Below are 23056 nucleotides of genomic sequence, written 5' to 3'. Positions count from 1 at the left end.
ATAATTATTTAGCCTAGCAAGACGCAAATATTAGCCCATTCGTAATTGATATTTTTAGTGAAATCGTACATAGAAGAAAAGCAAAACCCTACGTACACGGTCTCCAGATCCCAACCTCGACGTCCCAGCCGCTGAAAGTCTTGAACACACGTGTCTTTTTGGTCCACCGCTTGCACGGTCTTCCTGAGCGATCAAGCTCACCCGAAAGACCACTTGCCCGCGCCTTGCTCCCCGTGGGCGTTTCTGCTCGGCTGGGAGTCTCTTCCACTACCGGAGACGAAGGCACGCCCGGTTTTTTTAGCGGCTTGATGATGATCCGCCTCTTTTTATCGTTCTCGTCTGTTCCTTCAATTCGCACGGGCGACGCCACAGCATCCTCCTCGTGGTTCACCTTTGCCTTCGGCTTGCGCTTCGTGCGCGACAGCTCCGTAGGCAGATCCGGAAACTGTGCCAGCGCTGTCGGCGAGAGCTGCAGCTTGACCAGCTTGGACATTGAATTTAAGAAACTAATTTTTTTTTACGTCAGCACAGATAAATAGTGCTCGTCTATTAATGTGTCTAGGGCTGTCATATACCGAAATCGCCTTTCATGAGAGCATTGCGGGCCTGGGTCTTGTTTGTATTCTGGTTCTTGTTCTTGTGTCGGGGCGCAAGGCCGACAGGAGCTGGCGCAAAATGGCCACCACCATAAGCTGGCGCAGGTGCGTAACCCTGAGGAGGAATAGGAGCCGCAGCGTAGCCATTTGGTAGAGGGTAGCCTCCGTAGGGAGCGCCATGTGGAACAGCATAGCCGCTTGGTGGCGGCGCCGGGTATGTACGGTATTTGGGGTATTGTGGATAGTAGTTCATAGGCATTGGTTGCACTGCCTGCATCGGAGGAGGCATTCTGCCGCGTTGTTCCAAGCTGGGAGAGCCGTAGGGAGACTGTGCCAGGTGTTCCGGTGACGGTGATAGGCTCTGGCCGTAGCGCATCGGAGACGACGAGCGGGACCGTGGTGTCGAAGACACGTAGGCAGGATGAGGAGCGTTGATGCCGTAGCCCATAGCCGGTGCGCCTTGGTGAGAGTAGCGTTGCATGGCCTGGTTTGGAAGAGATGGTGGCGCCGTCTGGACAGGAGCGCGTGATTGAATAGGAGGCGAGAGCGTAGGTTTCTGAGGCGACGGATCAGCTGAGTCTCTGGGGTCCTCGTCATCCTTCAAGACATCCATCAGTTCAGACTCCAAACTCTCGATATCGTCAAAAATCTTGGAATTGCGTATCTGCTGCTGCAACTTTGGCGGCTCAAAGTTGGATATGGAAACTGAAGCCGGTGACGAGGCTGCCATTGGTGCCGAAGACGGAGATGCTGGGGCAGCAGGGGTAGTGGCCTCTGGAGGAATTTTTGCAAAGGCAGGTCCCAGTGTCTGATGTGAAAAGGAGCCCTGCATAACTGTATGCTTTGCCAGTGGAAGAGGTTTTTGGTTGTACGACCCAGGAGAGTTTTGCATACCATTAGCAGACTGTTCACTGAGATGTGTCTGCTGCAGCTGGGTAGCAAAGTGGTCGTCCTTCGGTGGTGGGAGTCTGTTATTAACGTGAACGGGATTGTTGGCCGGCAGACTGGCTGGAGGTGGCAACGAGGATTTTGGATTGCCAACCTCATGTGATTGTTCGCTAATGGGTCTCATTGGTGGCGGTTTTAATTCGTCTTTCACAGGAGACGGAGTTTTCACTTCAGTATTATTGGAGCTCCCGCTATTGGCTTTGAGTCCGCGCTCATTGGGAGGGCTGGGAGACCCATTCTCTTTTCCGTTTGGAGTGCTTAGGAAATCCTTATCTGGCACAGGAGGAGGCGGCAACGGGCTCGTTCGATATGGCTTGGACGGAAGAGGCTCGGACATCTTATTAGTGATATCATTCAGGTCTTTGCTCTCGGACACAACCCTCGTTCTATTGGCCGACTTCATTTTCTCGACCTCCTTCTCAGCCTCACGAATCTTGTCTTGCAAATCCTTGAGTCTTTCCCGCTTGAGCTCTATCTCAATATCATAGCCATCCCTTTCAATATCCTGCTCTTCCACAATGACCCATTTCTTGAATCCTTCTGCTAGCTCGACCTCTAGGATGTAGGTTTTACCAAACATTTTCTTTTTGGCACTAGTCTCCTCGCTACCTAGGGAAGCCAACCATGTCCATATGAAGTAGTCGTCTATAGTAGCCCTCGAAACGGTAGCTGTAAAGTAATCGGCGTCGCGCAGCTCGACGGGCTTGGGAGATGTCATATCTTCTGACCAACCTGGAATAAGCTTGTAAGCCAGCTTGTTACCCGACGTGCCATCGCTGATCATGTCTTCGTCGTATATGCACATATTGTCCAAAAGACGGCTTCCTTCGCTCGAGAGTTTGCTTATGAGACCGTCCACATCTTTGAATAGCCGCTTGAGTAGTAGATAGTCTTCTCTTGTGTAGAATACGGTGGGGTCGTTGAATTTCAGGGTCTTGGAGACTCTTACCAACAGTTCTGCCGGGTTCTTTGACGGGTTGTTCACCTTGATTGTGACCATCGGCACCTCCTGCAGAAAACGCGAGGACGAATTGGAGGTAGTTGTTGCCGGTGGAGGGTATGGTGTATTTTTCAGAATGTGTTGTAGTGATTTGGGCAGCTTTTCGATCTGGCCCTTTGGCGGCATCGAGTTCAGGAAGGAAAGCAGTAAATGGAAGGTTGCGTCACCTGCAGGTATCCACTCGTACATGCCTCTCTCGAAACTTGGGGTTTCGTTTTGCCGTTTCTTCACGGGATGGAACGCCCACAGGCCACATAGCCTGGCCACCTTCTTTGCGCTAAGCATGTTGTGCTTTGAGTTGAGGATCAGAGCAACGATGAGGTCAAAGAAATCATAGACGATCGACGCATGTGCGCCCGACGAAAGACAGCTCGGCATGAACTCCAAAAACGCACGTTTGGGGAAGCCTGCCTCCTCGTCAAGCGTGACGAACTTGGTGTACGTCTTCCAGCCGATCACGCAGTTTCCAGGGAGTCGACACCAGAAAAATTTGAGCGCGCTTATCAGCACGTAGGGGCTCACTTGTCTAACTTGTTGGCGGATTATCTCTGGATCTGCCACTTTTCCGTCCTCGAATATCTCATTTAAAAATGACTTCAGAGCCGGATCGTGTTGTTGCGGCCTGAATGGCAGTAGCAGATACGGCGTTTTTGTTCCTTGGCGCTTAATTTCGGACGTGATGACGTGGATCGCATCTTTCACGTCTTTCCTCTGGAATTCCACGTCGTACTTGTCGCCAGCGAGGCCATACCGGTACTGTGTCTTTGGTTTGTAGTCTGCTGCGGCTGCTCTGTCCAGATCTGCACTGTAGATAAACGAGCCCACCTCTTCAGGTGCGGCCATTTTAAAGGCAGGCAGGCTGGGAAGTGGTTTGGCCATGGGAACAACACAAGGAAAAATGGAAAACAAAAATAGAAAGTGGAAAAAGATCAAGGGGACAGCAAAGGCGGATACACAGATTTTGAAAGAAGCTCAGCAGTAACCCGTACCAGTTCCTTTAGGTATATGGCGCTGGACAGCAAAAATAGACTGCTTTTGGCAGCATTGGGACCTCTGTGGTTGGCCTGTGTGAATGTATTCCACCCGAGCCTGTGCGTCGTTATTTGGACGATCGACGCACAAAAAAAACTTAGACCTCCATGATTTTAAGTGACTCTGAGATCGCCACTCTCAAGGCGACAAAAACCATTGGCATCATCGGCCTCGGCGACATGGGTCTCCTGTATGCCCGTCGATTTAGCCAGGCCGGCTGGAACGTGTGTGGCTGCGACAGAGAGGAGAACTACGAAAAGTTCAGCGCCGAGCCGTTTGAGGTGTTAAAAAACGGGCATCTGGTCTCGCGTAAAAGCGACTTGGTCATCTACAGCGTGGAGGCCGAGAACATCGCCAAGGTTGTCAAGATGTACGCGCCGTCGACCAAGCTGGGCGCTGTCGTGGGCGGCCAGACCTCCTGCAAACAGGTCGAGATCCGGGCGTTTGAAGAGTATTTACCCCAGGACCTGGATATCGTGTCCATGCACTCGCTGCATGGACCGAACGTTGACACCACGGGCCAGCCGCTGGTGCTGATCAAACACCGCGCGTCCGACGCCAGCTTCAACCTGGTGGAGTCGTTACTGTCGTGTCTCAAGTCCAAACACGTTTATTTGAGCTACCAGGAACACGACAGAATCACAGCCGACACTCAGGCTGTGACGCACGCGGCATTTCTCAGCATGGGCGTTGCCTGGCACAACAACAACCAGTACCCCTGGGAGACGCCGAAATGGTTGGGCGGAATAGAGAATGCCAAGATCAACATCAGTCTCAGAATCTACAGCAACAAGTACCACGTCTACGCAGGCCTCGCAATCACGAACCCGTCCGCCCACGAGCAGATTTTGCAGTACGCCAACTCGTGCACGGAGCTGTTTTCGCTCATGATCCAGAACAAGGGCGACGAGCTGCGGCGCAGAGTGTTTGCTGCCAAACAGGCCGTTTTCGGGAAGCTACCTAAGGACCACACTCTGCTGCTCGACGACAACCTGCTCCAGCAGTACTCGCTGAGTAAGATTCCTCCCGAGGGCAAGCAGCCTAATTCGCACTTGTCGCTTCTGGCAATTGTGGACAGCTGGAGCTGTCTGGGCATTGTGCCGTACGACCACATCATATGCTCCACTCCGCTGTTTCGGATCTTTCTCGGCGTGACAGAGTATCTGTTTTGCACGCCTGGCCTTCTGGAGGAGTGTCTGGAGGACGGTCTGAGCAAGACCTCGTTCCGTCAGGACGATTTGAATTTTGTCATTGCCGCACGCGAATGGTCGAGCATCGTTTCGTTCGGAGACTACGGGCTGTACAAGGACAGGTTTGTTAAGACCCAAAATTTCTTCATGCCGATGATCGGCGAGGCTAACAAGACAGGCAATGAGATGATCAAGACGATTCTCCAGCGAGTGGCGGAGCGGGAGGGCGGCCCTGTCACAGGCCAAAATTAATTTAATTCGCACGGGACCAGTAGTGTCGAGACAATTCTGGTCTGTCGATCTCTGGTAGACGGCAGATGGCGTTAGAATGGTGCAGTAGGCCAATGCCACCGTAGCATGGCGCGCTCCGGGGCTAGGACGCCAGCTGAGCCCGGATGTGTGTTTTTACCGGATTTGGCCAGAAGCCGTGATTTGGCCAAAAGCCCAAGTTTTAAATATTTTCATAATAATATAAAGGCAAAACCATGGGAAACGTCTTTAGCGGCATTTTTGGGCGACTCTGGGGGGTGAACAAGGAGATCCGCATTCTCATTCTGGGTTTGGACGGCGCGGGCAAGACCACCATTCTGTATAAGCTGCAAATGGGCGAGGTGGTGAAGACTAAGCCTACGATCGGCTTCAACGTCGAAACATTAACATACAAAAACATATCGATCAACATGTGGGACCTGGGCGGACAAACGTCGATCCGTCCGTACTGGCGATGCTACTACGCCAACACCGCAGCAGTTATCTTTGTTGTCGATTCCACGGACAAGGAGCGTATAGAGGTGGCTAAAAAGGAACTACACATGATGCTGAAGGAGGACGAGCTCACAGACAGCGCATTGCTCGTGTTTGCCAACAAGCAGGACCAGCCGGGCGCCTTGACGGCGGCCGAGGTGTCGAAGGCCCTGGGACTGGTGGATCTGAAAGACCGCAGTTGGAGCATCGTTGCGTCCAGCGCCATCAAGGGCGAAGGGCTGTCCGAGGGCCTCGATTGGCTCATCGACGTGATTAAAGAGGAGCAGATGTAAAGTGTATTCTTAGTTGCTACGGCGAAAAATAAAAATAAATATTAATTTATTTGCCATGTTCCGCCTAGCGCTGCCAATTGTCCACAAGCGCAGCATCAGGCTGGCTCTTGGGGCCGGGGCCGGTGTGCTGACCGCGTACTGGTGCCAGAATTCACTTTTGAACGACGCAAGGGTGTCCAGAGGCCTGTACAAGAACCCTCTTGTTTTGAGCAACAAAAACCAGCTGGTGGTAGACTCTCAGCAGCCCACCTACGAGATGGGGCTCTATGCTGCCTCGCAAACGGAACTAGAAAACGAGTCCAACGAGATCCGCCGCGTGCAGAAGAGCCGCAAATACACCGGCTGGTTCTACTACATCAAGTACTGGCTGCTGGATTACATCTGGGAGCCGGTGATTACTGTCACGCGGTTTGTGGAGCTCACATCCCTATTTATACCTCTGCTTGCGACCTATCCGATAGTTTTCTTTGGCAAACGCAACAAGCAGGGCGACACCTCGGGAGCGTTGCTATGGTATCGGCTGGTTCGTCATCTGGCAGAGCTAGCGGGGGCCTCCTTCATCAAGCTTGGTCAATGGGCCGCCTCGCGTACCGATATATTTTCCAAAGGCCTGTGCGAGGAGCTGGCTCAATTGCACTCCAATGCAAAGTCCCACTCGTTCCGCTACACCAGACAGATCATTGAGAGCACCTTTGGCGGGAACAAGCTGGAGGAGGTGTTTGACGAGTTTGATCCCGTGCCTATTGGCTGTGGAGCCATTGCGCAAGTGTACAAGGCGAAGCTCAACAAGAAGTTTGCCGAGGACGACCACGAGCAATACGTTGCTGTCAAGGTTGTGCATCCAAACATTGAGGTCAAAATTGAGAGAGACCTGCGCCTTATGCGGTTCTTTGCGAACGCGATAGACGTCATTCCTACCATGGAGTGGCTCTCTTTACCTCAAGAGGTGGAACAGTTCTCTATCTTGATGAAGATGCAGCTTGACCTCAGAATAGAGGGCCACAACTTGCTGAGGTTCAAGGAAAAGTTCCCTGGCGACGAGATCCGTTTCCCAAAGCCGTTCATGAATATTAGTTCGCGAAAAGTGCTCGTGGAACAGGAAATCAAAGGCCTCTCGATGACAAAGATACTAGACCTCACCAAAGGAGGTAAACACATCACCAAAGAGGTCAGCGACAGCATGATAGACGCTTTCCTCAAAATGCTTATTTTAGACAACTTTATTCATGCCGACTTGCACCCGGGCAATATTTTTGTTCGCTTTGTGCAGCGGGATAGAAAGACGCGCAAGGTCACCTCGGACGAGCTGGAGACAGACCAGCTGATGGCTCGTCTGCGCAAGATCAACCATGCGTCTGAGCTGATGGCGGAGCTCGACAAACTGGATGAAGAGGGCTACCATCCTCAAATATGTCTGATCGACGCGGGTCTGGTGACAGAGCTTGATGACACCGATAGATACAACTTCATCTCGTTGTTCAATGCTCTGTCGCAGTTTGACGGCTACCAGGCAGGCACGCTGATGATAGAGCGCTCGAAAACACCAGGATCGGCCATTGACACGGAAGTGTTCAAAATGAAGGTAGAGAGACTTGTCAATAGAGTGAAACAGCGGACATTCACACTGGGATCGATTTCAATTGGAGACTTGCTAGACCAAATGCTCGGCATGGTGCGCTCGCACCATGTCCGCATGGACGGGGACTTCATCACGGTGATAGTGGCAATATTGCTCATGGAAGGTATCGGACGCCAACTGGATCCGGACCTCGACCTTTTTGCGAGGTGTGTATTTGCATGGAATGTGGGCTTCCCCACGTACTGAATGAATACTAACAAGGCATAGATCGTTGCCAATCTTGCGGAAACTTAGTTTCCAGGATGGTAAACTAATACTACAGAACAGCGACAAGCTACACATGCTTAAGATCTGGATGACGCTCGAGGCCAGACAGTTTGTCAACGCATCCGTGCACGATGTAAGTACCAGCATTGTTTTTACTAACACATCAGGTTTACCGTCTCGTCAAGAGCGACGGCCTCTGTCCGGACTATTAGGACTGGTAGCAACGAGAACACGTGTGGTGTGAGGTGTATAGAGTGTAGGCGGACGGTGCGAGGCGTGACGCTGCTCACGTGGAGAAGAGTCGTATAAATCTCAGGTACGCCAGACAATAATAGTTGTTTAGATTTCATCGTTAGTTGGACATGAAGTTTGGAAAGACGTTCCTGGGGCACCAGGTCCCGGAATGGCAACACTCGTACATGAATTACAAGGCCCTGAAAAAACAGATCAAGGCCATTTCCCAGCAGCAGTTAGAGCTCTTGGCAAAAGACCCCGAGGCGGACACTTTGAACGACCCCGACATTCGGGCAGAGCTCGCTTCTTTTTTCTTCAATCTTGACCGAAATATAGAAAAAGTTGACGATTTTTACAACAAGCAGTACAATGAGTACGAGAGGCGTCTCAAGAAGATAACAAGTGTTCTGGCGCCGTCACAGCTGCAGTTCAATGACGACGAAGAGGCAGACGAGGTGATAGGCATCATGCTCGAGTTGCGCAACTGTTTCCGTAACCTGAAATGGTTTGGCGAGCTGAACAGACGCGGCTTTCGGAAGATTCTCAAAAAGCTCGATAAGAAAGTCGGAACCAACCGGCAGGAAGTCTACCTCAGTGCTCGTATTTACCCGCTGCCTTTCTCCAACGAGTCTGACATCATCCGTAATTTGAATCAGATCAATTTGTATCTGAACCAGCTGCTTCCTTCCAACGAGACTAACAAGAACCCTATTCCGATCGACATGTACAATGAAACGGCTGTGCAACAGGCAAACAAGAACATGAACTCCTCTGCTGCATCGTCGATCTCCAATATAGACATGAACATAATCAGCTCGTCGTCGTCGTCCCTTTTACCACCGGCAGGCCCTTACAACGGAGGCGTCAAGCCCTTCAAACCTACCCCGATGGATAACTATCTGGAGCACATCCAGAAAGATGACCCCGAGAGCCTGAACCAGGCTTTGATCAAGGACTTTATGTCTCCTGTTCTTGCTCCCTTGAAGCTGCTGATTTCGCTGCTCAACAAGGCGACCCTGAACCTGAGCTATAAGTGTATCGACGAGCTTTTGGAGATCATCCCCATTTTGTCTGATTCTTCTGACATTAGCGGCAGAAACTTCATTCACCACCATGTCATTGCTCTGGGAAAACAGTATGTCAAGAAGAAGGAGCAGCAGGTGGAGAACCAGACCATCCCGGTGGCCCATACGCCTGCGGATATTAATTTCAGACTGGTGTCAACCTTTGGCCCCGACGGAATCAACTCGAATGATTCTTCGCAGGGTCTGCTGTACATTTTTGAGCACCTGCCTGCGCACTTGAAGTTTGCCATTTTGCAGAAAGACACGTACAAACGGACTCCACTCCACTACGCGGCACAATACGGCCTCAAACAGGTAACCCATATTATTCTTGAATTTCTGAAAAAATGGGGGCTTTACAACGAGAACATTTCTTTGGACGACAAACATGTGTGGGGGGACTCTGAGCTGCTGACGCCCTTGCATCTTTCAATTCTCGGCACCCACCCAAGGACCACAGCCGTACTGATTGATGCCATGAACGATAAGGTTGTTCTGACCTGTCCTGAGCTACTTCTCATAGCCACGCGACTGGACTCTCCGGAAATCATCGAGTCGCTACTCAGATGTAAAGGAGCCAGCATCGACTACGCAGACCCAGACACCAAGGAAACAGCGCTCTATATTGCAGCCAAGCTGGATCTCCGGAAATCTGTCGAGTTCCTGTTATCCAGGGGAGCAAACACAGAGCTGGGCGAGGCCACGTTTGGATGGACGCCTGTTTTCGTGGCGGCCGCTGAAGGATACAAAGACGTGGTCCAGCTACTTATCGATCATGGGGCCAAGTTTGATTTGCAAGACCTCAGCGGCTGGACGCCGCGAGAACACGCTTGCCTGAGAGGCCATCTGGACATTGCTCGGAGTCTCACTCCAAAGGACTACGATCCTTATAAGCTGCTGGAGTCCAAACCTATTTCTCCTGTGTTATCGCCGCAGACCAAGCCGTACAACATGAGCGAGCTGGCCACCAGTTTGGATAGGATTTCCGACAGCAACAACGACCACAACGTCCTCAAACATCTGAAACAGCAGCGATCTGCATCGCCAAACGCTCGTCCTGTCAAGTCTTTTGGTCACCAGTACTTGAAACCCAACGAGTCGCTGATTCTTATTACTCTGGGAACCACTGATCTAAGAGACAAGACGCCTGCGATTGACTTGAAGCGAGTTCCGTTGTCCAAGGCCCATAGCACCGAACTCGACACTGCGCTGTCGATCGTTATCAACGCCAAGAACTTGGACCAGCCGTCGGTGCTTTTGGATTTGCCGTTGGACGACAACCACGGAGGTGCCAGCGACCCTATTAGCTTCAAATGCGTCGATAAGGATCCTCTGGACACGGTGATTTTCTTCGACATAGTGCCTACATACCAGTCGGTGGAGGAAAATAAGGAGAAGAAGATTCTGGGGCGAGCAGCTGCTCTGCTACGGTCTGCGTACACCAAAGTGGGCCCGAATCTGCGGTCCCTGTCGAACTCGATCAGTCTGCCAATCCTGGAGTGCGACACGCTGGAGGTGCTGGGAACCATCAAGTTCGAGATCATGCTAATTACGCCGTTCAGACATCCAAAGATGGTGCTCGACAGACCAGAAACGTACTGGAAGTCTTTGGTTTCGTCACGAGTCATTGGCCACCGCGGAAACGGAATGAACAGCCGCGACCGTAAATCGCTGCAGCTTGGAGAAAACACGGTCGAGTCGTTTATTGCGGCAGCGTCGTTAGGAGCCTCGTATGTCGAGTTCGACGTTCAGCTGACCAAGGATCACGTTCCTGTCGTGTACCATGACTTTTTGGTCGCCGAGTCTGGCATGGACGTTCCTATGCATGCGCTGACTCTTGAGCAGTTCCTCGGACTCAATAATACTGACTCCAATAAGCAGAACGGCATCAAGGAGAGCAGAGACGACTACTACCTTTACAAGAAGTCACGTGGCCGGGCCGCGTCGTTCGAGCCGCACACGTCTGTTCCTAAGGAGAAGGATAGCGACGACATCTCGCCCGAGAACGAGCGGATGAAGCTCACCAAGACATGGAAACTCAAACAGTACAAGGGAAACTCGCGTGGGTCCTCGATTGCGTCCTCGTTTGTGACGTTGGTGGAGCTGTTCAAGAAAGTGCCGAAAAACGTCGGCTTCAATATCGAGTGCAAATATCCGATGCTGGACGAGGCCGAGCACGAGGACATGGGCCAGATCGCGATCGACCTGAACCATTACGTCGATACAGTGCTAAAAGTGGTGTATGAGAACGCGGATGGAAGAGACATCATTTTCTCGTCGTTCCACCCAGACGTGTGTGTGCTGCTTTCCTTGAAACAGCCATCGATCCCGATTTTGTACCTCACGGAGGCGGGGACACAGCCAATGGCCGACGTGCGGGCCAGTTCGCTGCAGAGCGCCATCAGATTTGCCCGCAAATGGAATTTGCTGGGAATCGTGTCTGCTGCCGACACCATTGTGACGTGTCCTAGACTCGCCTCCGTGGTGAAGGCGAGCGGACTGGTGTGCGTGACGTATGGCGCAGCAAACAACGACCCTGAAAACGCCAAGCTGGAGATGGCGGCAGGCGTGGATGCCGTCATCGTCGACAGCGTCCTGGCTGTGCGGAAAGAATTGACAAAGACACGAAACGATGACGTGAAATTGCTGAGTGGCTAAGCTCTGCTGCACATGCTACTGTGGTGTGCGGGTGTGCACACCTAGCACCACCAAAAAGCAACCGTTGCATATATATAGTGCTAGGGTGTGCAGAACATAAGATTAAATGTCTTCTACAATTCTTGCTTCCGGCATCCCATTGGAGGTGTCAGACTCCGAGGTGGAGGAGTTTTTCAATTTCTGCGGCAAGACCAAGACGATAGCCACCGTCGACAAGAACGAAAAGACCAAGACGGTCAAGGTGGAGTTTGTGAATGCGAGTGCTGTTTCCACGGCACTGTTGTTGAACGGTGCCGAGCTAGGTGGCGGCAACATTAAGGTCATTGGCGAGGGCCTGGCCAAGCAGCCTATTGTGCCGACGAGCGAGCTGAAGCCGGCTGAGGTGAGCGCTCCAGCTAGTGGCGACATTCCGCAGGAAGATAAGCCCAAGACAACGATTTTGGCCGAGTACCTGTCGCAAGGGTACGCCCTTTCGGACGGGCTTGTGCAGAAGGCGGTCGAGTTTGACCAGAAGAACGGCATCTCGTCAAACTTCAAACAATTTCTGTCGAATTTGGACTCCAAGTACCATATCCAGGACAAGAACCAGCAGCTGCTAAACCAGGCCAACTCACAGCTTGGTCTGGATAGCAAGATTGCTATTGGCCGCACAAAGCTCGATAGCTATTTCGACAAGTTCAAGAACGACAAGCTGGGCTCGAGAATCCACAAGTTCTACACAGAGGTGGCCAGTGACGCGAAACAGGTGCACGAGGAGGCCAAGCGGCTAGCCGAGCTGAAGAAGGCCGGTCACCACTCGAACATCACGCCAGAGTCCACGACTGTCCAGCTGGCAGCCCAGGTTCCGCTGGAAGAGAGTAAGTAAGAGATTAAGTAATGGTACGAATATTCCGTTTTCGGCAACATGTCCTAATCGAGCAACCCTATTTGGGGTAGCGAAATTTCAAGTGCAGCATTTATTGCTAAGAAATACTAAGACAATTAATCAATGCCGTCCGCAGAAATCGCAGACCTGTTGACGCCGTCGCCCTCCAAGTCGACCAGGACTGGTGTGGTGACCCAATTGAAGCGTGTGGCCAGCGCTTCCAAGGACAATATCTGGGTTTCTCCGTTCCGTCCAAAAGGAAGGAGCCCTCACGCAGCACCAAAGCAGGAGAAGACCAAGGAAAACGAGCCACTGACAGAACCAGCCACGGAGCAGAAATCGGATGCCGAGTCAGAGACACAGGAGGCGAAGCAGGAAGAAGCTGTGGAGCCACAGACAGAGACGACAGACACACAGAAGCCTGCTGAGCCAGAAAACGAGCCTGTTGCAGACACTGCCTCCGAAGAGGCGCTTGAGGAGACGACAGGCGACGTGGTGGAGGACGAAGAGCCGATAGGCGAGACTGAGCCGGCTGGCCAGTCGGAGCCGCTTGTTGCGCCCGCCGACGAGATCGAGGCGACCTTCGACAAGCCCAAGATGCTCAATCGGTACAAGGAAAACAAGCTTTTAGCGTCGCAGGCACTGAACAATACACAGGTGCAAAATATGGACCGAGTGCTAAATCTCGGTGCTGGGCTGAAGCTGACCGAGGCGCAAATCTACGAAATTGCTAAAAAGAGAGTTGCTCCAGTTTTGAAACAGGTGGACGAGCAAGTGCAGGAGAACTTCAAGCGGGACGAATTGCGTGCCAAGGAGGAAGAGGAGAAGTTTGTCAAGAAAGATGAGTCGAAGCTTGCCAAAGAGCTCAAGAAGTACACTGCTGCCATCGAGAAGGAGAACGCTGCCATTATGGCCTCGTTTGCCAAGCCAATGAAGAAGCTTGACGAGGACATGGCTGCCAGCAAGAAGGCGTACGAGCAGTATATTGCCGATGTGAAGGCCAAGATCGATCAGGACGCCATCGACTACGAGGAGGCCGAGAAAAAGGCTGCTGAGAAGCACGTGACCGACAAAGAGGGGCTGCACGAGCGTGCCGAGCAGCGCAGGCAAGAGCTGACGGAGGCCCTGGCCCACGCCAAGGAGCAACAGGAGGTCGAGACTCAGAAGGAGAAGGAAGTGCGCGCTTTGGGCGAGGAGTACAAGCAGAAGGCTGATGAGGCAGAGAGCCAGCTGAGCGAGAAGGAGAAAGAGCTCGAGGACAAGATTGCGCTGTTGGAGGGGCTTGTTTCGTCAAAGTACGAGAAACAGGTCACCATTGCTGGGGCCACAAGAAAGAAGCTCGAGGCAGAGCGCAAGGTGGCCATTATTGATGCCCAGCATGCGCAGGCCAAGAGCAATGCCGACAAACTGCAGGAGCATGTTAATTTGATCCAGAGCCATGTGGACCAGCACCAGGCAAAGAAGGAGCATTTGAGTACCGAGGGCCAGAAACAGCTGGACGAGAAGCGTAGCGCAGCAGAAAAGGCAATTGAGGACTGGGAGCTTGAGAAGCAACAGATGAGAACTGAAGAAGCCAGAAGGCAGGAGCGGTTGCGCATTGAGGCTGAGGCCGAGCGCAAGCGGCTTGCGGAGGAGGAGGAGAGAAAGAGAAAGGAGGAGGAGCTTGCTGCTCAGCGGAAGGAGCAGGAGGAGAGAGAGGCGAAAGAGAGAAAAGAGCAGGAGGAGAAGGAGAAGCAGCACAGTGCCGCTGGAGCTGTTGGCGTTGGGGCCGCTGCAGGTGTTGTTGGTGCAGATGTTCAGGCCAAAAATGCCGGCAGCCAGAGCGTTCCAGGCATTAAGAGTTCTCAGCTAGAAGGCAACACTGCTCAGAAGTCATCTGATGAGCCAAATCCGGAAACCGCTGCGTCGATTACTCCTGTGGCCGATTCTGGCAAGCCAGATGAGAACGTTTCCAAAGATGTTGCTGCCGTTGCCGAACCTACTGCCGACGCAAGCTCGCCATCGTCTACTGAATCCAGCAAGCCTAGCAAGTCGAAAGCACCGTCGGAGGTGATCACCACGGTGACCGCCACGGGAGCCGCGGCCGACGTTGCTGCGGCCGCGATTGACGCTGCCGGCATTGACGCTGTCACAGAGCAGCTCGAGAAAGGTGCCGACGTGGCCGATATTGCCAAGCTCGCAGAAACCAAGAGGTCCGTCGAACCTATCCAGGAGGAGCCAGAGATCAAGAACGGAACCACTATTGCGTCAGCCTCGACCCCGGGCGCCTTTGTGGCTCCAATTACTACTTCTGTCCCTGCTGTCTCTGCTCCAGGCTCTCCATCCACTCCTAAAAAGGTGGACTCTTTGGAGGGGGCCAGTACGTTAGGTTCCAAGACCAAGTCGAAATCCAGAGCCAATTCTTTGACTAAGAAGCTGTTCCCGCTGTCGAGAAGTAGCAGCAAGAAGCAGGAGCCCAAACAAAATTCTGCCACCAGCGAGACTCCTCAGCCAGAAAGTGCCGTTCCTCCAGTCACGTACAAGTCGTTGGACCCTGCTGCCTCCGAGGAGTCTCCTCCGGTGACTGCTAAAGGCGAAGGTGACTTCGACTCGATCGATGCCCGGACGCGAGCCAAGCCGGTGTTCACAGAGGTTGTTGACAACGACGATTACCAGGAGGTAATCACGTACGAGACTGTGGACTCGGCTGAGTACGAGAAAAACAAGCACGATCCAAACTACATGAAGGTGCCTGCGGACGAGTAAGAAGTGTATTTTTGTGTAAGAATCTGACATTGTATTTTTGGGTAGCACATCTATTTGTAGGCAAAGCCCTTCTTCTCGAAAGACCACGAGTCGTCTCTGATTCTTCCTCTCAAAACTGGAATCTCGGAACCTGGAACGTACACGTCTTCGAAGAGGATGTCCATCTTGGCCTCTGGTGGTGGCGAGATCTCTGCCTCCTTAACTTGCTCGTCAACGTACTTTCTGGCAGATTTGTCAAAGGCCTTGATTTCGTCCTCGGTAGCAATGCCAAACTCCAAAAGATGAGCCTTGAGGCCAGAGATAGGATCGTTTCTCGATCTCATGTTCTGCACCTCCTCTCTGGTTCTGTAGGTGGTACCTGGGTCGGACATGGAGTGTCCTCCGTATCTGTAGGTCTCGTATTCCAGCACCAGTGGCCCGTTACCGGATATACACCAGTCCTTGGCGAACTTGGAGGCCTGGTAAACGGCGAGGATATCCATACCGTTGACCTTCAGACCAGGAATGTATTGACCTCTCTTGTAGTACTCGACCATGGCCGAGGATCTCGAGGCAGACGTACCCATACCGTACTTGTTGTTTTCACAAGCAAAAACACATGGCAGGTTCCATAGCTTGGCCATGTTGAAGGACTCGAACACCTGACCTTGATTGGCGGCACCATCTCCGTACAAAGTGAACGTGCAGTTTGGTTTGTCTCTGTATTGGTGGGCAAAGGCAAGACCTGCTCCCAATGGCACCTGCGCTCCCACAATACCGTTTCCTCCGTAGAATCCTGGGGCGTACATGTGCATGGATCCTCCCTTACCGTACGAGACACCACATCTCTTTCCCATCAGCTCCCCAAGGACCGCCTTCACTGGGGCTCCTCTCATGTAAGTGAAGCCGTGGCATCTGTACGAGGTAATCACATCGTCGTTACCATCAATGGCATTTTCAATACCCACTGCAATGGCCTCCTGTCCAACAGAAAGATGGCAGAAACCTCTGATCTTCTTGGCCTTGTAAAGAGCGTCGGCAGCCATCTCCATTCGTCTAATAATGACCATGTCTTTATACATTTGGAGCAGGGTGCTCTTTTCGGTTTCGAAAGTCAACTCTGGTGCGTCCAACTCATATGTCTCGAATGAGGTTTCTGGCAAATCAATTCTCACAATGTCGGACTCGGTGGCCAGTGTTCTGGCCAGTCTCGGAGAGACGCGAATTGGAGCTCTCTTGGATAAAAATCTCAGCATTGAAGTATTATGAGGAGAAGTGCTAAAAGATAAGGTGGTCTGTTATCCCCTCTAATAAAAAATTCTTGAGCCGTGAGGTTTCGGAAAGCAAATTTCCAGTGTCGCTTGTCGACGGTCGAGAGAAAAATTGGGAGTTGCGACAGAATAGTTTGTTGTGCTTATATAACTGTTTAAAAGAAAAATATTACAAAAAAATATATCTAGTACATGTCCTCCAATTCCCAGTACAAGTACGACGAAATGTCCAATAAGGTCCTGCGGGCCAACCGACGATTGATGGATGACAGAGGCGAGGCTTCTGTCTTGACCACTCCCCAGAGCGTGATTGGTAAGATCAGCATTGAGGAGATGGGCTCAAGAGTTGAAAGGGAGACAAAAGAAGCTCCTCTACGGGTGGCAAAGAAAAAGAAGAAGATTAACCGTTCGATGAGGACGCTCCTTGACACCTCTATTGAGGAGCTGACTTATGTGCCTACGAGTGAAAAATCTCAGCAAATATACGAGGACCTGCTGGCTTGGTGCTCAGAACAATTGGATAGCGACGTTCCAGGAGACATTGTCCAGTCGATGGCCGACATCATTCTAGAGATTTTGAAAAATGAACGACTGACAGATCTGCAGCGAAAGAGTACTATTGAAGAAACTATGGGTAAAAGGCTTGAGGACGAGGATTTTCAAAAAGTTCTGGATTTGAGTAAGGAAATAGACGATTGGAAACGTCCCGACGGCGACGGTGAAGGGGGCATAATCATAGATGAGGAGGATGAAGATGCTGCAGAAAACGAAGAAGAAGACGAAGAAGACGACGAAGACGAAGAAGACGAAGAAGAGCCTTTTGAAGCTCAAGAAATTGACGACGACGTTCTTTTACTTACTGCTGACGGTTCTGCCGACACTGAGGAGTTCGATATCAAGTCAATTGATAAGTATTGGCTTACACGACTACTTGCTCAAGAGTTCAAGGATCTTGACTCCTACAGACACACAGAACTTTCTCAGAGCATCAATGAACTGCTCACCAAATTTGCTGAGGAGGAACTCGATAAGCGCAAATTGGAGTCTAGTCTTCTTCAGTTGTTTGATTATGAGTCCAATGACACAGTGAGGAAGATTACAAAGCATCCATTGGAGATATATTTTGCTATCAAGCTTTCTCAAGCCTCAGAGGCAGAAAAGTCACAGATATTTGACACCATGATTTCTAGAGGATTGGAGTTTTGGGTAAACCAGTATAAGGGCATCAGGAAACATACCGACGAAGAGACAGGAACTAAACGACAGAAACTAACTGACACACAAAAGAAGGATGTCCAAAAACAAGTGCCTAGATACATTGATATTGAGAGCCTGATTTTCGAGCAAGGCTCGCATCTCATGACTAACACCAAATTTCAGCTTCCTCAAGGGTCTTTCAAACGCGCTCGCAAAAGCTGGGAGGAAATACATATACCTCCTCCTAAGAAACCTGAATTTCAGGCTGACGAGAAACTTATTGACATTACTGAGCTGCCGGAATGGGCGCAAACGGCATTTCCTTCAAACGAAACCACAACTCTTAATAGAATACAGTCCAAAGTTTATCCGGCAGCCTTTCATGACGATACGAACATACTAATGTGTGCTCCTACGGGAGCAGGTAAGACCAATGTTGCTATGCTGGCAGTTTTGCGAACGATTTCCAAGTTTATGAGTGACGATGAAACCATACGTCTGAACGACTTCAAAATTGTATACATTGCTCCTTTGAAAGCTTTGGTGCAAGAACAGGTGCGCGAATTCCAAAGAAGACTCAGTCAGTTCAATATAACTGTAAACGAGCTGACAGGTGACTCCAATCTCACTAAACACCAGATTGCTACCACCCAAATATTGGTTACGACTCCAGAAAAATGGGATGTGATCACGAGAAAGATGAACGATGCGTCCTATGTTCGGTTAGTCAGGCTGATCATTCTCGATGAAGTTCATCTGTTGCACGATATAAGAGGACCGGTTTTGGAGAGTATTGTTGCAAGAACTCTCAAATACACGGATGACAACAATGAGGAACCGGTGAGGCTGGTCGGATTATCTGCTACGTTACCGAACTATGTTGATGTTGCCAGGTTTTTGCGAGTGGAAGAAAAAGGTTTGTTCTATTTCGACGCGACCTACCGTCCATGTCCGCTGGCTCAGCAATTTGTTGGCATTACGGAGAAGAAGTCATTGAAGCGCTTTCAAGCAATGAACGAGGTGTGTTACGATAAAGTTGTGGAAAACCTTTCCAACGGACACCAGGTGATAATTTTTGTTCATTCGAGGAAAGAGACGGAGAAAACAGCTAAATGGATAGTGGACAAGCTGATCGAAACAGAGAGAGTGACGGATTTGATCAAGTTCACTCCAGGGGTCCAAGAGATTCTGAGAACTGAGGCTCAAGAAGCGGCAAATGAGGGTCTCAAAAACGTACTACCCATGGGCTTTGGAATCCATCACGCCGGCATGAACAAGAAAGATAGATCTACGACCGAGGACCTTTTTGCCCAAGGATATCTGAAGGTGCTTGTTTCCACCGCAACTTTGGCGTGGGGTGTCAATCTGCCTGCGCACACAGTCATTATCAAAGGTACTAATGTTTACTCTCCTGAAAAAGGTACATGGGTTGAGCTCTCGCCTCAGGATATTCTTCAAATGCTAGGAAGAGCTGGGAGACCAAGATACGATACTCATGGTGAGGGTATTATAATCACCAACCAAGACGAGGTGAAATATTACCTTGCCATATTGAACCAGCAGCTGCCAATCGAATCCCAGCTTATCTCGAAGCTTGTGGACAACCTCAATGCCGAAATAGTGCTGGGCACAATTCAGTCTTTAGAGGACTGCATAAAATGGCTAGGTTACACCTATCTCTATGTCCGCATGTCGCACTCACGCAGCTTGTACCATGTTGGGATGGAGTACGATAATGACACGGACTTGGTCGAAAGAAGGCGTGATCTGGCGTACTCCGCTCTTCTGCTGCTGGCAAAAAACGGGTTGATAAAGTACAGCTTTGAAAAAGACCAAATCACGACCACTAACATGGGCCCTATCGCATCGCATTACTATATTTCTTACCGAAGCATTCGAAACTACTCGAAACACCTCAATCCGGATATGAACGAAAGTGATCTGTTTAGGATGTTCGCAAGCAGTGAGGAATTCAAATACATTCCCGTCAGACAGGAAGAAAAGATGGAAATCAAGAAATTGATGGAAAGAGCGCCAATACCGGTGAGCGAGTCAAACGAAGACCCGCTTGCAAAAATTAGCATTCTCCTTCAGGCGTATATTTCACAGCTTCGCCTTGAGGGCTTTGCTTTAATGGCAGACATGATCTATGTAGTTCAGTCTGCAGGGCGTCTGTTCCGGGCCATGCTGGAAATGGCCCTAAAGAAAGGCTGGCCTCGGCTTGCTGTTCTACTGATGGACCTATGCAAAATCATTGAAAGACGTTTATGGCTGACGAACTCGCCGTTCCGTCAATTTCCCAAGGCTCCTTTTGAAATCATACAAACAACCGAACGGTCTATGACTCCTTGGAAGTACTATCTGCGTCTTTCTGATGAATTCGAGGTTGCCCAGGCTTTAAAGTCTGAGCGGTTCGGACGAATAGGGTTTGAGCTACTTCAGAAATTTCCTAGATTGACAATGTCATGTCAAGCCCAGCCGATTACTCCGTCATTGCTGAAGGTGGAGGCAGAAATCATCCCTTCGTGGAAATGGGACTATGATATTCACGGGTGGAGTGAGCAATTCATTCTTCTTGTGGAAGATTGCGATTCAGAGAAACTTCTTTACTACACCACACTCATTGTGCAAAGCAAGTACATTGACCAGCCTCATCTGATTGATTTCACCGTGCCTTTTATTGACTCCTCGCAGCCAAACTACTTTGTGTCTTTAATCAGTGATCGATGGCTGCACTGCGAGTCAAAGGTGCCAATTATGTTGAGCAACCTAAAAATGCCGAAGAAATTCCCTGCGCCTACACCCCTTTTGGACTTTGATTTGATCGAGACCAGTGAAGTTGGCGAGTTCAGCAAAGTTTTCAATTTTAAGACCTTCAATAGGGTCCAATCACAGGTTTTCGATACTGTATTTAATACATCAGAGAGCACACTGTGTTTTTGCTCTAAAGGTTGCGGGAAAACAACTATTGCGGAACTTGCGTTGCTGAGCCATTGGAATGAAGAAAAAGGTCGGGCCGTTTATCTCACAACTGACCAATATCAAATTGATCAGCTCTCAAAACGCTGGAAAAAGGTTTTAGGCCCACTGTTTGGGGGCAAAGAAATCAACAAGCTGACGGGCGAATTAAGCGCGGACTTGAAACTGCTAGGAGGTTCGCATTTGATCTTGGCAACGCCCGAGCAGTTTGATCTAATCTCCAGACGTTGGCAGCAGAGGAAAAATATACAATCGATAGAGCTCGTTATTGCAGATGATTGTCACGCAATTGGGTTTGATCCTGTTTACGAGCTTGTTCTGAGCCGTGTCAGGTTTATCGCTATTAACTTGAAGAAGGAGATCCGAATTGTTGCTCTTGGGTCCTCACTCGCAAACTCAGGAGACGTTGCTGATTGGTTAGGTGTCCCCAAGCAATGCAATTTCAACTTTGACTCAAAGGAAAGAGAAAATTCTCTCGAAGTGAAATTCCAAGCTTACCAGCTGACACACCATTCATCTATGGTTTTGGCAATGATTCGGCCAGCATACAATGCAATCAGAAATCTTGACGAGGAAAGATGTGTTCTATTTGTACCAACCAGGAGCCACTGCGTTGATGTTGCCAAGGAGCTGATCAGATTAATGACAAAAGACGATGCCAACTGGCTGAGAACCGATCTGGAAAGCATTGAAAAATATCTGGACCGGGTGCATGATTCCTCTTTGAAGGAAGTTCTCAAGTACGGCATTGGCTTCTACTATACAGGGATGACAAACAGTGACCGAGTTCTTGTTGAGAAACTATATTCTGCAGGAGCGTTGACATGTCTAATGGCCACCAAGGACACCTGTTATTGGTCTCCGGCTGCGGAGTTTGTCATTATTATGACCACGCAGACGTATGAAGGAAAGGAGCATAGGTACATTGATTACCCGATCAACGATATCCTCGAGATGGTGGGCCTTTCGAGAAATCCGAACGCCACTTCCAAGGCCTTGATTCTCACAAACGAAGAGAAAATCGGCTATTACAAGAAGTTCCTAGGTGAGTCGCTGCCAATTGAGAGTCAGCTGGCGTATCATATCCACGATGCATTTGTGAATGATATTAGCACCCAACTAATTAGAAACAGACAGGACTGTGTTGATTGGATCACGTATTCCTACTTCTACAGAAGACTACAAGGCAATCCCAGCTATTATGGTCTGAGAGATACGAGCGAGGATGGTATTTCTGAATATTTGTCGGAGCTTGTCGAAAACACACTGAACGATTTGGTGGAGGCCAAGATTATAGAGCTTGATATTGATGAAGACGTGGAACAGGAAGAGGAAGAGGAGCTTGGTGATGAAATTAAGCCTCTGAACGGCTGCATGATATCCGCGTATTACAATGTTTCGTTTGTGACTATGCAAACGTTTTCGCTATCTCTCAACAACAAAACCAATTTGCGAGGACTCTTGGAAGTCGTTGCTTCTGCTCATGAGTTTGACGATCTACCTATCCGGAACCATGAAGACGAGTTCTTAGCAAAGCTTTACAACCGACTTCCATTGAGAAGCGCAAGCATCAAGAACTTTGAATCCCCGTCATTCAAGTGTTTCATTCTGATCCAGGCTCATCTTTCGAGAATCAATCTGCCCCCAGACCTAACGGCAGATCTGAAGAATATTCTATTGAAAGTTGTGAACCTGCTTTATGCAGCCGTTGATGTTCTCTCAAGTGAAGGTTTCCTGAATGCGATGACTGCGATGGATCTGACACAGATGGTTGTCCAGGCAATGTGGGCTAACGACAACCCTTTGAAGCAGATTCCTTACTTCAGCGAAGACATCCTAAAAGAATGTGAGGCAAAGAAAATTGAGACCGTGTATGACATCATGGCGCTTGAGGACGACGACAGAGACGAGCTGCTCAGAACACTTAATGAAAAACAACTTGGAAGCGTTGCCGACTTTGTCAACAAGTACCCAAACCTGGAACTGTCTTACGAATTACATCTCGACGAGCCTATCAGAGCAAACCAGCCCAAGGAAATTGTGGTAAACATTGAACGGGACGAGGAAGTAGAAGAACTGGACGCCGTTTGTCCTCGGTTCCCCTGCAAAAAGATGGAAAATTGGTGGATTGTTGTAGGCGAACACAAGAGGAAGGAATTGTACGCCATTAAAAAGCTTGCGATTTCCAGCAAGTCCCAGCAGGTGCGTTTGAGCTTCACCATACCAGACGCTGGAGAGCACAAACTTGGTATATGGTGTGTTTGCGACTCCTACATTGACACAGATAAACAGATAGAGTTGGATGTGAAGGTGCTTTAGTTACAATATATTTAGTGTCTTTCGATGCTCCCAAGCATGTCATTGGTCACCTACAAGCACACTCAAGTATTTGTAGCTACAGACAATGTAAAGTAC

General features: G+C 50.0%; 8 protein-coding genes across 8 annotated transcripts; 5 read left to right on the top strand and 3 right to left on the bottom strand.

Moving 5' to 3' along the window:
- Positions 1–34: 34 nt before the first annotated feature.
- On the bottom strand, positions 35–3298 carry OGAPODRAFT_16829 (uncharacterized protein). The gene has a single exon (XM_018354693.1). It carries the CDS (start codon positions 2920–2922, stop codon positions 568–570), a length of 2355 nt encoding a protein of 784 aa, XP_018209855.1. The 5' UTR covers positions 2923–3298; the 3' UTR covers positions 35–567.
- OGAPODRAFT_9160 (uncharacterized protein) lies at positions 89–493 on the bottom strand (the record flags this gene model as incomplete). The annotated part of the gene is made up of 1 exon (XM_018357004.1): positions 89–493. One exon carries the CDS (start codon positions 491–493, stop codon positions 89–91), a length of 405 nt encoding a protein of 134 aa, XP_018209856.1.
- Positions 3299–3683: 385 nt separating the features above from the next.
- Positions 3684–5238, top strand: OGAPODRAFT_82973 (uncharacterized protein; the record flags this gene model as incomplete). The annotated part of the gene is made up of 1 exon (XM_018356666.1): positions 3684–5238. The coding sequence occupies one exon, from the start codon at positions 3684–3686 to the stop codon at positions 5016–5018; it is 1335 nt and encodes a 444-aa protein (XP_018209854.1). The 3' UTR covers positions 5019–5238.
- A 4-nt stretch (positions 5239–5242) lies between these two features.
- On the top strand, positions 5243–5803 carry OGAPODRAFT_101359 (soluble GTPase with a role in regulation of membrane traffic; the record flags this gene model as incomplete). The annotated part of the gene is made up of 1 exon (XM_018353036.1): positions 5243–5803. The coding sequence occupies exon 1, from the start codon at positions 5252–5254 to the stop codon at positions 5801–5803; it is 552 nt and encodes a 183-aa protein (XP_018209853.1). The 5' UTR covers positions 5243–5251.
- A 66-nt stretch (positions 5804–5869) lies between these two features.
- Positions 5870–8591, top strand: OGAPODRAFT_89134 (uncharacterized protein). The gene is made up of 3 exons (XM_018356929.1): positions 5870–7588; positions 7650–7782; positions 7817–8591. The coding sequence occupies exons 1-3, from the start codon at positions 6060–6062 to the stop codon at positions 7859–7861; spliced, it is 1707 nt and encodes a 568-aa protein (XP_018209852.1). The 5' UTR covers positions 5870–6059; the 3' UTR covers positions 7862–8591.
- Positions 8592–8631: 40 nt separating this feature from the next.
- On the top strand, positions 8632–15254 carry OGAPODRAFT_16827 (uncharacterized protein). Its single transcript, XM_018354692.1, has one exon. It carries the CDS (start codon positions 12594–12596, stop codon positions 15213–15215), a length of 2622 nt encoding a protein of 873 aa, XP_018209851.1. The 5' UTR covers positions 8632–12593; the 3' UTR covers positions 15216–15254.
- OGAPODRAFT_16822 (E1 alpha subunit of the pyruvate dehydrogenase complex) lies at positions 15239–16490 on the bottom strand. The gene has a single exon (XM_018354691.1). The coding sequence runs from the start codon at positions 16448–16450 to the stop codon at positions 15266–15268; it is 1185 nt and encodes a 394-aa protein (XP_018209850.1). The 5' UTR covers positions 16451–16490; the 3' UTR covers positions 15239–15265.
- A 167-nt stretch (positions 16491–16657) lies between these two features.
- On the top strand, positions 16658–22960 carry OGAPODRAFT_77143 (uncharacterized protein; the record flags this gene model as incomplete). The annotated part of the gene is made up of 1 exon (XM_018356282.1): positions 16658–22960. The coding sequence occupies one exon, from the start codon at positions 16658–16660 to the stop codon at positions 22958–22960; it is 6303 nt and encodes a 2100-aa protein (XP_018209849.1).
- Between the last annotated feature and the right edge of the window lie 96 nt (positions 22961–23056).

This window comes from Ogataea polymorpha, assembly GCF_001664045.1.
Source record: "Ogataea polymorpha strain NCYC 495 leu1.1 chromosome Unknown OGAPOscaffold_5, whole genome shotgun sequence".
Taxonomy (NCBI): Eukaryota; Fungi; Ascomycota; class Pichiomycetes; order Pichiales; family Pichiaceae; genus Ogataea; species Ogataea polymorpha.
The sequence above is the reverse complement of the archived record's forward strand: the minus strand, read 5'-3'. Positions and strand labels throughout refer to the sequence as shown.